The sequence below is a fragment of the Hemitrygon akajei genome, chromosome 2, assembly GCF_048418815.1.
Source record: "Hemitrygon akajei chromosome 2, sHemAka1.3, whole genome shotgun sequence".
Taxonomy (NCBI): domain Eukaryota; kingdom Metazoa; phylum Chordata; class Chondrichthyes; order Myliobatiformes; family Dasyatidae; genus Hemitrygon; species Hemitrygon akajei.
In genome coordinates this window covers 191938228-191952836 of record NC_133125.1, presented here as the reverse complement: position 1 = coordinate 191952836, position 14609 = coordinate 191938228, and the positions used below count along the sequence as shown (strand labels likewise).

At 49.4% G+C, this 14609-nt stretch overlaps 1 protein-coding gene across 1 annotated transcript in view; it reads left to right on the top strand.

Annotated features, from left to right (window-relative positions):
- LOC140721790 (zinc-binding protein A33-like) overlaps nucleotides 1-3912 on the top strand; it is a 34865-nt gene extending 30953 nt beyond the window's left edge. Inside the window, exon 6 of the mRNA XM_073036592.1 lies at nucleotides 3297-3912. Within this exon, the coding sequence (XP_072892693.1) occupies nucleotides 3297-3829 (533 nt within the window). The 3' untranslated portion in view covers nucleotides 3830-3912. The remainder of the gene's footprint in view (nucleotides 1-3296) is intronic.
- Nucleotides 3913-14609: the final 10697 nt, after the last annotated feature.

The window sequence follows — 14609 nt, the reverse complement described above, 5'->3', positions numbered from 1 at the left end:
AGTTTGTACGTTCTCCCCGTGACCGTGTGGATTTCCTCTGGGTTCTCCGGTTTCACAGTCCAAACGCGTACCGGTTGACAGGTTAATTGGTTATTGTAACTTGTCCCATGGTCAGGCTCGGATTAAATCAGGGGTTGCTGGGTGGTGGGGGTCATTGTAACTTGTCCCATGGTCAGGCTCGGATTAAATCAGGGGTTGCTGGGTGGTGGGTGTCATTGTAACTTGTCCCATGGTCAGGCTCGGATTAAATCAGGGGTTGCTGGGTGGTGGGTGTCATTGTAACTTGTCCCATGGTCAGGCTCGGATTAAATCAGGGGTTGTTGGGTGGTGGGGGTCATTGTAACTTGTCCCATGGACAGGCTCGGATTAAATCAGGGGTTTCTGGGTGGTGGGGGTCAAAGGGCCGGAAGGGCCTATTCCGTGCTGTATCTCAATAAATAAATTACAGCTGATGAAAGTGCAGTAGACATCGTCTCCATGGAGTTTAGCGAGGGATTTGACAAGGTAGCAGAGAGTTAGATCACATGGGATACAGTACGATCTGGAATAGGATACAGAGTTGTCTGGGTGGAGTCCTGTGACCAGTGGTTGTTCTGCAGGGATCGGTGCTGGGTCCACTGTTTCTCATCATTCCTATGATTGATTTGGAGAGAATGTAGGTGATGTGTTTAGTAGGTTTGTGAAGGACTCTAAAATTGGTGGTTTCATGGACAGTGAAGAGGTTATTTATTTATTTAGAGACAGTGTGAAACAGGCCATCCCAGACCAACGATTCGCTCCACCCAGCACCCCAACTATTTAAAACCAGCCTAATCACGGGACAATGTACAAAGACCATTTAACCTACAAACCGTTATGTCTTTGTACGAGCGTCACAGAGTGATAGAAACTAACAGCACAGGCCCTTCAGCCCATCTGCTCTATACCGAAACATTTAAACTACCTGCTCCCATCGACCTGCACCGGGACCATGGTCCTCCAACTCCGACCATCCATGTACCGTCCAAACTTCTCTTAAGTGTTTAAATCGAGCTTGCATACACCACTTCCTCCAGCAGTTCATTCCACCTTCTCACGACACTCTAAATGAAGAAGTTTCCCCTCATGTTCCCCTTGAACTTTTCATCTTTCACCCTTAACCCATGACCTCTGGTTGTAATCCCACACACCCTCTGTGGAAAAAGCCTGCTTGCATTTACCCTATGCTTACCCCTCATAATTTTGTATACCTCTATCAAATCTCCCCTCAGTCTTCTATGTTACAGGAATAAAGTCCTAAACTATTCAATCTTTCCTCATGACTCAGGTCCTCCAGTCCCAGCTGCATCCCTGGAAATTTTCTCTGTACTCTTGCAAACTTGTTTACATCTTTCCTGTAGCTCGGTGACCGAAACTGCACACAATATCCCAGATTAGGCCTCACCAACATCTCATAGAACTACACATAAAATCCATCTCCTGTACTCAATACTTTGATTTATGAAGGCCAAAGAAAAGCTTTTTATTATGTCCCCATCAACCTGTAACACCACTTTCGGTGTATTCTGGACCTGTGTTCCCAGATCTGCTGTAGAACAGAGTCCTCAGTGCCCGACCATTCACTGTGAAAGACCGACACTGGGGTCCTACCGAAGAGCAACAGCTCACACTTGTCTGCATTAAATTCCAGCTGACACTTTTCAGCCCATTTTCCCAGCTGCCCCAGATCCCACTGCAAGTAATGATGGTCTTCCTCGCTGTCCACTCCTCCCCAATCTGAGGGATGAATCGGGAGCACCCGGAGGAAATGCACGAGGTGACAGGGAGAAAGTACAAACTCCTTACGGATGGTGTCGGAATTGAACTCTGAACTCCGGAACACCCTGAGGTGCAACAGTATTGTGTTATCCACTACATAACCCTGTTGCTCATCGTTTATCCAAGATTACAGCAAGTTCTTGATTCATTGGGTCTCTGGGCCATTGGATGGAAATTGATTTAAATTCAGAGAGATGTGGGTGTTGCATTTTGGAAGGTAAACCAGGACAGGATTTACACATCAATCGGGGGCCCTGGAGAGTGTTGTGGAACAGAGAGACCAGGAGGTGATTGCCTTCATCAGTCAGAATACTGAGTGCAGGAGCTGGGACGTCACGTTATGAGTGTACAAGACATTGGGAAGGCCACATTTGGAGCAGAGTAACACACACAAACTGCTGGAGGAACTCAGCAGGTCAGGCAGCAGCTCTGGATATGAATAAACAGTTGATGATTTGGGCCAAGGTTTTGTGTGTGTTGCTTTGGATTTCCAGCATCTGCAGATTTTCTTGTCTTTATGATTTGGATCAGTCTGTCCAGTGCTGGTGATCTTTCTATAGGAAGAATGTCATTAAATTGAGAGGGTATAAAACAGATTTACAAGGGTGTTACTGGGACTGGAGGGTTTGGGTTATAAGGAGAGGCTGAATATTCTGGGTCTTTTTCCTGGAGCTCAGGAGGCTGCCAAAGGAAACCGTAGAGGTGGATACAATGATTTAAAAGACATCTGGACGGGTACGGGTTGGGGGGGAAAGGGTTAAAAGGAATAATGGGCAAATACAGGCAAATAAAAACTAGTTCATTATAGTGAGTTGGTCGTCACGGATGAATTCTGCCTTACCTCCTCTTTAAATGCCTCCAGTGTTCACTCACCCCATCCTCATCTGGATCCAGTTGTTGCTCTATTCCTTCCTCACACCCGTTTCCACTGCTATCTCTCGTCTTTCTTTCCAATCTTGAGGAAAGGTCTCGGCTGAAACATCGACTGTACATCTCCCTTATCACACGCCGCTTGACCCGCTGAGATCCTCCAGAATTTTGTGATTGTTGATCGGGAAAAATCCGCTCTCCTCCTGGAAAAACCTCGGGAAGATGCTGGTTGTCCATCCGCTGCGTTTGGGTAAATCCCCGGGAAAGGGTCCTGTCGCCCACCCGATCCCGGGGCCGCGCTGCCCGAGTCTCCCCCCGGTCCCCGGGGCCGCGCTGCCCGAGTCTCCCCCCGGTCCCCGGGGCCGCGCTGCCCGAGTCTCCCCACGGTCCCGGGGCCGCGCTGCCCGAGTCTCCCCCCCTGATCCCCGGGGCCGCGCTGCCCGAGTCTCCCCCCGATCCCGGGGGCCGCGCTGCCCGAGTCTTCCCCCGGTCCCCGGGGCCGCGCTGCCCGAGTCTCCCCCCGATCCCCGGGGCCGCGCTGCCCGAGTCTCCCCCCGATCCCCGGGGCCGCGCTGCCCGAGTCTCCCCCGATCCCCGGGGACTCTCTAATTCTCTGCTTCTCCCCCCAGTCTCTGTCACCCTGGATGTGGAAACGGCGCATCCGGGGCTCGAGGTGTCTGAGGATCGGAAGAGTGTGAGACGGACCGGGACCCGGAGGGATCTCCCTGACACCGGGAAGAGGTTCACAGTCGGGGCTTGTGTGCTGGGATCGGAGGGATTCACATCGGGGAGACATTACTGGGAGGTGGAGGTGACGGGGAATCGGAACTGGAGGCTGGGAGTCGCCGCAGAGTCTGTGGAGAGGAAGGGATGGGTCAGAGTGAGTCCGGAGACCGGATTCTGGATCATCGCGCGGGTTGATGACGGGATGCGGGTTTACACCTCCCCTGTGTCCCGTCTCCCTGCCCGTCCCATCCCCGGGAGGGTGGGAGTTTATCTCAGTTACGAGTCCGGGACAGTTTCATTTTACAACGCGGAGACCAAGTCCCATCTCCACACCTTCATTGGGAATAAATTCACGGAGAAACTTTATCCTTTCTTCTGGACTGGATATGAAAACGAGTGGCTGAGAATCTGCTCCGGTTCCGCTCCGGGTCTGTAAACGGGTCGGGTCCGGGACCGGCGTCAGGAGTCAGTCAGTGTAAATATAAATGTGCAGAGAGTGAAATAAACACGATGTGAGAATTATCGATCCATTAATTTTAACTCGTTCATCGCATCAGTCAACGGAACAGAAACACTGGGGATTCAGCAGCAGCCGCGGGCGGCGGGTCCTGAGCTCCCCGGCTCCCCCGGGTGCTAAAGTCCACCCGCCCCGGGACAGGTGAAGTGGGACAAGTAGTGGTGATGGTGTCTGGGAGAGGGAGGTCAAGGTGAATCTTGCAGAGGTGGGACACGTGATGGTAACAGGCTGGAGAATCTCAGCGTGTCAGGCAGCATCTATAGAGAGAAATGGATAATTGACATTCTGGTTCCGTTCCCTTCAATTGGGCTGAAAAGAAAAGGAGAGGTGACCGGTGTGGAATGATGAAGGGAAGGGTGGGGTAAGAGCTGGCAGGTGATGGGTGGATCCAGGTGAGGGGGTGATTGACAGATGAGGGAGGGGTAGAGGGTGGAAATGTGTCAGAAGCTGGGAGGTGAGAGATGGCAGTGACAAAGATGATGGAATCTGTTCGGAGATGAAAGTAGAGCCAGAATAAAGGGAACGAGGTGGGGGAGTGTTTGGGGGATGGGCAGATAGGGAGTGTGGGGAGGAGGGGGAAGAGAGAGGGTGATGGGGGGTTGGAGGATCAGAAGGGCAGACAGAATTAAAAAGGGAAAGTTACAGAGAGGGTAAATACAGGAAGTTTGAGAATGTCGCTAGGTTGCAGGCTGCCCAGACAGAACGAGACAAGTAGAACCGGGATCCCAGCAGGTTCCCACATGGAATCAGTTAGTTAGTTTCAAACCCATTTTTGTTCGAGGAAATGCTGGTAATATGCATCAGTCCCAATCCGTGGAATTCGTATTCCATGCCAATTCCCTCTCCTGGAGTCTCCACCTATCACCTGCCACCTTGTACATCTTCCTCACATTCCCCACCTTCTCCCCTTCCTTTCCAATCCTGTTGAAGGGTTTCAGCCCAAAACGCTGACTGTATTCCTTTCCATAGATGCTGCATGGCCGCTGACTTCACCACACAAAATGCTGGAGGATCTCAGCAGTCCAGGCAGCAGTTATGGAAAAAAGCAGTCGAGGGTTCAGGCCAAGACTCTTCAGCAGGACTGGAGAAATAAAAGCTGAGGAGCAGATTGTAAAGTTTGGGGGGAGCGGAGAGAGAAACACCAGGTGTTGGGTGAAACCAGCAGGAATGAAGTAAAGAGCTGGGAAAAGGTTTGAAAAAAAAAGACCGCCATATACAGCGGCCATCGTCGGAGTGGACTGAGGCAGAGTGGGACGGCTTTGGCTCAATCAGGCTTCGGCGAGAACAGGCAGAGGCGAGGGTAGATTCCGGTAAGTTGACTTCATTAACTTTGCCTCTAACTTTCACCCTGCCCTCAAATTTACCTGGTCCATTTCTGACACCTCCCTCCCCTTTCTTGATCTTTCTGTCTCCATCTCTGGAGACGGCTTATCTACTGATATCTACTATAAGCCTACAGACTCTCACAGCTACCTGGACTATTCCTCTTCCCACCCTGTCTCTTGCAAAAATGCTATCCCCTTCTCACAATTCCTCCGTCTCCGCCGCATCTGCTCTCAAGATGAGGCTTTTCATTCCAGGACGAAGGAGATGTCTTCCATTTTTAAACAAAGGGGCATCCCTTCTTCCACCATCAACTCTGCTCTCAAATGCATCTCTCCCATTTCCCACACAACTGCCCTCACCCCATCCGCCCACCACGCCACTCGGGATAGGGTTCCCCTTGGCCTCACCTACCACCCCACCAGCCTCCAGGTCCAACATATAATTCTTCATAACTTCTGCCACCTCCCAACGGGATCCCACTACCAAGCACATCTTTCCGTCCTCCCCCTTTCTGCTTTCCGCAGGGATCGCTCCCTACGCGACTCCCTTGTCCACTCGTCCCCCCCATCCCTTCCCACTGATCTCCCTCCTGGCACTTATCCTTGTAAGTGGAACAAGTGCTACACCTGCCCTTACACTTCCCCCCTCACCACCATTCAGGGCCCCAGACAGTCCTTCCAGGTGAGGCGACACTTCACCTGTGAGTCGGCTGGTGTGGTATACTGCGTCCGGTGCTCCTGGTGTGGCCTTTTATATATTGGTGAGACCCGACGCAGACTGGGAGACCATTTCGCTGAACACCTACGCTTAGTCCGCCAGAGAAAGCAGGATCTCCCAGTGGCCACACATTTTAATTCCACGTCCCATTCCCATTCTGATATGTCTATCCATGGCCTCCTCTACTGTCAAGATGAAGCCACACTCAGGTTGGAGGAACAACACCTTATATACCGGCTGGGAAGCCTCCAACCTGATGGCATGAACATTGACTTCTCTAACTTCTGTTAATGCTCCTCCTCCCCTTCTTACCCCATCCCTGACATATTTAGTTGTTTTTTCTCTCTCTCTGCCCATCACTCTGCCTGTTCTCCATCCCCTTCTGGTGCTCCCCTCTCCCTTTCTTTCTCCCTAGGCCTCCCGTCCTTTCCCTTTTCCAGCTCTGTATCCCTTTTGCCAATCACGTTTCCAGCTCTTAGCTTCATCCCACACCCTCCGGTCTTCTCCTGTCATTTCGCATTTCCCCCTCCCCCCACTACTTTCAAATCTCTTAGTATCTTTCCTTTCAGTTAGTCCTGACAAGGGGTCTCGGCCCGAAACGTCGACAGTGCTTCTCCCTATAGATGCTGCCTGGCCTGCTGTGTTCCACCAGCATTTTGTGTGTGTTGCTTGAATTTCCAGCATCTGCAGATTTCCTCGTGTTTGTCCAGTAAGATTTGTTTTGTTTAAGGTAGAGAGAATGCCAGGCAGGATGTTGGAATGCTCCCCTTGGAGAACTCCGGTCTCCCTGACAATGACACCTGCAGGAAGTGCATCCAGCTGCAGCTCCTAACAGACCACGTTAGGGAACTGGAGCAGGAGCTGGATGACCTCCGGATCATTCGGGAGAATGAGGAGTTTATAAATAGTAGCTTCCAAGAGGTAGTTACACCTAAGGAACAGGGCACAGGTAATTGAGTTACCGTCAGGCGAGGGAAGGGGAAAGGACAGGCAGAGAAGGGCTTCCCTGTGGCCATTCCCCTCAACAACAGGTATACCGATTGGATACTGTTGGGGGGGTGGGTGATGGCTTACCTGGGACAAGCTGTGGCAGCCGGATCTCTAGCACAGAGTCTGGTTCTGCAGTACAGAAGGGAGGGAGGAAGAAGAGGAGAGCAGTAATGATAGGGGACTCCATAGTCAGGGGTACAGACAGGAGATTCTGAGGTCGTGACAGAGACTCCCGGATGGTTTGTTGCCTCCCGGGTGCCAGGGTCAGGGATGTCTCTGACCGCGTGCACAGCATTCTGAAATGTGACGGTGATCAGCCAGATGTCATGGTACAGATCGGTACCAATGACGCAGGAAGAAAGAGTGGGGAGGTCCTGAAGAGTGAGTACAGAGAGCTTGGTAGGAAGTTAAAAAGCAGGACCTCAAGGGTGGTAATCTAGATTGACACATGGAATTATGACGTTGTAGCCATTAGTGAAACTTGGCTACAGGAGGGGCAGGACTGGCAACTCAATGTTTCAGGGTTCCGATGTTTCAGACGTGATAGAGGCAGAGGGATGGGGGGGGGGGGGGGGGGGGTTGGTGGCATTGCTAGTCAGAAAAAATGTTACAGCAGTGCTCAGGCAGGACAGATTAGAGGGCTTGTCTTCCGAGGCCATATGGGTGGAGCTGAGAAGCAGGAAAGGTATGACCACATTAATTAGGTTGTATTATAGACCACCCAATAGTCAGCGAGAATTGGAGGAGCAAATCTGCAGAGAGATAGCAGACAACTGCAGGAAACATAAAGTTGTGATAGTAGGGGATTTTAATTTTCCATGTACTGATTGGGACTCCCATACTGTTAAAGGTCTAGATGGGTTAGAGTTTGTGAAATGTGTTCAGGAAAGTTTTCTAAATCAATATATAGATGTACCAACTAGGGAGGATGCAATATGAGATGATCTATTAGGAAATGAGGGCAGGTGACGGAAGTGTGTGTTGGGGAACACTATGGTTTCAGTGATCATAACACCATTAGTTTCAACTCGATCACGGATAAAGATAGATCTGGTCCTCGGGTTGAGGTTCTAAACTGGAAAAAGGCCAAATTTGAAGAAATGAGAAAGGAACTAAAAAGCATGGATTGGGACAGGTTGTTCTCTGGCAAGGATGTGATTGGTAAGTGGGAGGCTTTCAAAGGAGAAATTTTGAGAGTGCAGAGTTTGTATGTTCCTGTCAGGGATTTAAAGGCAAAGTGAATAAGAATAAGGAACCTTGGTTCTCTAGGGATATTGGAACTCTGATAAAGAAGAAGAGAGAGATGTATGACATGTATAGGAAACGGAGCAAATAAGGTACTCGAGGAATATAAAAAGTGCAAAAAAATACTTCAGGAAGAAATGACGATGGCTAAAAGAAGACATGAGGTAACTTTGGCAGTCAAGGTGAAGGATAATCCAAAGAGCGTCTACAGGTATATTAAGAGCAAAATGATAGTAAGGGATAAAATTGGTCCTCTTGAAGATCAGAGTGGTTGGCTATATATGGAACCAAAATAAATGGGGGAGATTTAAATGGGTTTTTTGCGTCTGTATTTACTAAGGAAACTTGCATGGAGTCAATGGAAGTGAGGCAAACAAGTAGTGAGCTCATGGAACCCATTACAGATTGAAGGGGAGGAGGTGAGGCAAATCAAGTAGATAAATCCCCAGGACCTGACAGGGTATTCCCTCAGATATCTAGAAGGAGACTAGTGTTGAAATTGCAGGGGCCCTGGTAGATATATTTAAAATGTTGGTATCTGCAGGTGAGGTGCCGGAGGATTGGAGGATAGCTCATGTTCCGTTGTTTAAAAAAGGCTCTAAAAGTAATCCGGCAAATTATAGGCCAGTAAATTTGACATCGGTAGTAGGCAAACTATTGGAAGGAGTTCTAAGAGATAGGATCTACAAGCATTTGGATAGACGGGGACTTATTAGGGAGAGTCAACACAGCTTTGTGCGTGGTAGGTCATATTTAACCAATCTATTAGAGTTTTTCGAGGAGGTTACAAGGAAAGTGGATGAAGGGAAGGCAGTGGATGTTGTCTACATGGACTTCAGTAAGGCCTTTAACAAGGTCCCGCATGGAAGGTTAGTTAGGAAGATTCAGTCACTAGGTATACATGGAGAGGTAGTAAATTGGATTAGACATTGGCTCAATGGAAGAAGCCAGAGAGTGGTAGTGGAGGATTGCTACTCTGAGTGGAGGCCTGTGTCTAGTGGTGTGCCACAGGGATCAGTGCTGGGTCCATTGTTATTTGTCATCTACATCAATGATCTGAATGATAATGTGGCAAATTGGATCAGCAAATTTGCTGGTGATACAAAGATTGGAGGTGTAGTGGACAGTGAGGAAGGTTTTCAAAGTTTGCAGAGGGATCTGGACCAGCTGGAAAAATGGGCTGAAAAGTGGAAGATGGAGTTTAATACAGACAAGTGTGAGGTATTGCACTTTGGAAGGTCAAACCAAGGTAGAACATACAAGGTAAATGGTAGGACAGTAAGGAGTGCAGTAGAACAGAGGGATCTTTGAATACAGATACAAAATTCTCTAAAAGTGGTGTCACAGGTAGATAGGGTCATAAAGAGAGCTTTTGGTACATTGGCCTTTATAAATCAAAGTATTGAGTATAAGAGTTGGAATGTTATGGTGAGGTTGTATAAGGCATTGGTGAGGCCGAATTTGGAGTATTGTGTGCAGTTTTGGTCACCTAATTACAGGAAGGATATTAATAAGGTTGAAAGAGTGCAGAGAAGGTTTACAATGATGTTGCCTGACTTGAGAAACTGGGTTACAGAGAAAGGTTGAATAGGTTAGAACTTTATTCCCTGGAGCGTAGAAGAATGAGGGGAGACTTGGTAGAGGTTTATAAAATTATGATGGGTATAGATAGAGTGAATGCAAGCAGGCTTTTTCCACTGAGGCTGGGGGAGAAAAAACCCAGAGGCCATGGGTTAAGGGTGAAGGGGGAAAAGTTTAAAGGGAACATTGGGGGGGGGCTTCTTCACGTAGAGAGTGGTGGGAGTGTGGAATGAGCTGTCAGATGAAGTGGTGAATACGGGCTCACTTTTGACATTTAAGAAAAACTTGGACAGGTACATGGATGAGAGGGGTTTGGAGGGATATGGGCCAGGTGCAGGTCAGTGGGACTAGGCAGAAAAATGGTTAGGCACAGCCAAGAAGGGCCAAAAGGCCTGTTTCTGTGCTGTAATGTTCTATGTGAGGAATAAAGTGAAGAGCTGGGAAGAGATTGGTGAAAGAGACAGAAGTCCATGGAAGAAAGAAAAAGGGGGGGAGGAACACCAGAGGGAGGCAATGGGCGGGCAAGGAGATAAGTTGAGGGAGGGGAAATGATGAAGGAGGGAGGGTGGAGGGGCATTACTGGAAGTTGGAGAAATCAATATTCATGCCATCAGGTTGGAGGCTACCCAAACAGAATATGTGTTGTTCCTCCAACCCAAGTGTGGCCTCATCATGACAGTAGACGAGGCCATTGGTGCACATACCTGAATGGGAATGGGAAGTGGAATGTAAATGAGTGGCCACTGGGAGATACCGCTTGTTCTGGTGGACGGACGTAGGCGCTCGGTGATGTTGTCTCCCAATCTACGTCTGGTCTCACAGATATACAGGAGGCCTCACTGGGAGCATAGAACACAGTGAATGACCCCAACAGAAGTGTCACCCATTTTAATTCCACTTCCCATTCCCATTCCAGCACGTCATCTCCCTGTGGCCACCCATTTGAACTGAGCGAGAGAGAGATTAATTATCCAATAACTTCACCTGTTAATAGAATACTAACCTTAATAAACACTGTTTAACATTTTTGTTAAGGAATTCATGTATATGGATGACACCACACGGAATGTAGTAGTTTAAGTCGCTCATTTTTCAAGGACATTCGGTGACAGTAAATGTTGGCCCTGCTGTTGAAGCCCACATTCCGTAAACAATAAATTCTTGCCCCTGTTTCCCCCTCCCCGAGAGTTGCCTCATTTTCTTTCCGCTCCTCCTGCAGTACCGATTCTCGACAGCGGATGGCGATCCTGCACCGTGAAACTGCGCAGATCTCTGGGCCGCTCGTCACCGCCACCCTGTGGTTGAAGGCGGCACCATAATGTTATTTCCTGTACACAAGTGTGAACGAGAACGAAATAATTGTTACTCCGGATCCGATGCGGCTAAGAAAAAGCACAAAACATAAAGAACGATTGAGCAACGGCCAATCGGAGATCCGAAGCATGAGACGTTCAGTGACGTGAGGCTTCAGTCATTTGTTCAGTTAGGATTGCTAGACAGGATAGTAAGTACAGTGCTCCTCGTGGTATTTTGCGGGAAGGCAGGGAGAACTTTAGGGTCCCTGACAACTTCTCCTGCGAGAAGTGCATCCGGCTGCAGCTTCGAACAGTCCACAATAAGGAGTTGAACCTGGAACTGGATGAACACCGGATCACTCAGGAGGCTGAGGGGTGAGAGATAGGACATACAGACAGGTAGTTACACCCAGGGTGTAGAATACAGGAAACTGGGCGGCAGTCAGGAAGAGGGAGGGGGTTGAACAGCCAGTGCAGAGAACACTTGTGACCATCTCCCTCAAGAGTATCACCGTGACCATCTCCCTCAAGAGTATCACTGTGGCCATCTCCCTCAAGAGTATCACTGTGACCATCTCCCTCGAGTATCACTGTGGCCATCTCCCTCAAGAGTATCACTGTGGCCATCTCCCTCAAGAGTATCACTGTGACCATCTCCCTCGAGTATCACTGTGGCCATCTCCCTCAAGAGTATCACTGTGACCACCTCCCTCAAGAGTATCACTGTGACCATCTCCCTCAAGTGTACCATCTCCCTCAAGTGTACCATCTCCCTCAAGACTATCACTGTGACCATCTCCCTCAAGACTATCACTGTGACCATCTCCCTCAAGAGTACCATCTCCCTCAAGAGTACCATCTCCCTCAAGTGTACCATCTCCCTCAAGACTATCACTGTGACCATCTCCCTCAAGAGTATCACTGTGACCATCTCCCTCAAGCGTATCACCGTGACCATCTCCCTCAAGAGTATCACCGTGACCATCTCCCTCAAGAGTATCACTGTGGCCATCTCCCTCAAGAGTATCACTGTGACCATCTCCCTCGAGTATCACTGTGGCCATCTCCCTCAAGACTATCACTGTGACCATCTCCCTCAAGTGTACCATCTCCCTCAAGAGTATCACTGTGACCATCTCCCTCAAGACTATCACTGTGACCATCTCCCTCAAGAGTACCATCTCCCTCAAGTGTACCATCTCCCTCAAGACTATCACTGTGACCATCTCCCTCAAGTGTACCATCTCCCGCAAGACTATCACTGTGACCATCTCCCTCAAGAGTATCACTGTGACCATCTCCCTCAAGCGTATCACCGTGACCATCTCCCTCAAGACTATCACTGTGACCATCTCCCTCAAGAGTACCATCTCCCTCAAGTGTACCATCTCCCTCAAGTGTACCATCTCCCTCAAGACTATCACTGTGACCATCTCCCTCAAGAGTACCATCTCCCTCAAGAGTACCATCTCCCTCAAGTGTACCATCTCCCTCAAGACTATCACTGTGACCATCTCCCTCAAGTGTACCATCTCCCTCAAGAGTATCACTGTGACCATCTCCCTCAAGTGTACCATCTCCCTCAAGACTATCAATGTGACCATCTCCCTCAAGTGTACCATCTCCCTCAAGTGTATCACTGTGACCATCTCCCTCAAGAGTATCATTGTGACCATCTCCCTCAAGAGTATCATTGTGACCATCTCCCTCAAGTGTATCACTGTGACCATTTCCCTCAAGAGTATCACTGTGACCATCTCCCTCAAGAGTATCACTGTGGCCATCTCCCTCAAGAGTATCACTGTGACCACCTCCCTCAAGAGTATCACTGTGGCCATCTCCCTCAAGAGTATCACTGTGACCACCTCCCTCAAGAGTATCACTGTGGCCATCCCCCTCAAGAGTATCACTGTGGCCATCTCCCTCAAGAGTATCACTGTGGCCATCTCCCTCAGGAATATCACTGTGGCCATCTCCCTCAAGAGAATCATCGTGGCCATCTCCCTCAAGAGTATCACTGTGGCCATCTCCCTCAAGAGTATCACTGTGGCCATCTCCCTCAGGAATATCACTGTGGCCATCTCCCTCAAGAGTATCACTGTGGCCATCTCCCTCAAGAGTATCACTGTGACCATCTCCCTCAAGTGTACCATCTCCCTCAAGACTATCACTGTGACAACCTCCCTCAAGTGTATCACTGTGGCCATCACCCTCAAGAGTATCATCGTGGCTATCTCCCTCAAGAGTATCACTGTGACAACCTCCCTCAAGAGTATCACTGTGACCATCTCCCTCAAGAGCATCACTGTGACCATCTCCCTCAAGACTATCACTGTGACCATCTCCCTCAAGAGTATCACCGTGACCATCTCCCTCAAGTGTACCACTGTGGCCATCACCCTCAAGAGTATCACCATGACCATCTCCCTCAAGACTATCACTGTGACCATCTCCCTCAAGAGTATCACCGTGACCATCTCCCTCAAGTGTATCACTGTGACCATCTCCCTCAAGAGTATCACTGTGACCATCTCCCTCAAGTGTATCACTGTGGCCATCTCCCTCAAGAGTATCACTGTGACCACCTCCCTCAAGAGTATCACTGTGGCCATCCCCCTCAAGAGTATCATCGTGGCCATCTCCCTCAAGAGTATCACTGTGGCCATCTCCCTCAAGAGTATCACTGTGACCACCTCCCTCAAGAGTATCATCGTGGCCATCTCCCTCAAGTGTATCACTGTGACCATCTCCCTCAAGACTATCACTGTGACCATCTCCCTCAAGAGTATCACCGTGACCATCTCCCTCAAGTGTATCACTGTGGCCATCACCCTCAAGAGTATCATCGTGGCTATCTCCCTCAAGAGTATCACTGTGGCCATCTCCCTCAAGAGTATCACTGTGACAACCTCCCTCAAGTGTATCACTGTGACCATCTCCCTCAAGACTATCACTGTGACCATCTCCCTCAAGAGTATCACTGTGACCATCTCCCTCAAGTGTATCACTGTGGCCATCTCCCTCAAGAGTATCACTGTGACCATCTCCCTCAAGAGTATCACTGTGACCATCTCCCTCAAGACTATCACTGTGACCATCTCCCTCAAGAGTATCACTGTGACCATCTCCCTCAAGTGTATCACTGTGGCCATCTCCCTCAAGAGTATCACTGTGACCATCTCCCTCAAGAGTATCACTGTGACCATCTCCCTCAAGACTATCACTGTGACCATCTCCCTCAAGAGTATCACTGTGACCATCTCCCTCAAGACTATCACTGTGACCATCTCCCTCAAGAGTATCACTGTGACCATCTCCCTCAAGACTATCACTGTGACCATCTCCCTCAAGAGTATCACTGTGACCATCTCCCTCAAGTGTACCATCTCCCTCAAGAGTATCACTGTGACCACCTCCCTCAAGAGTATCACTGTGGCCATCTCCCTCAAGAGTATCACTGTGACCACCTCCCTCAAGAGTATCACTGTGGCCATCCCCCTCAAGAGTATCATCGTGGCCATCTCCCTCAAGAGTATCACTGTGGC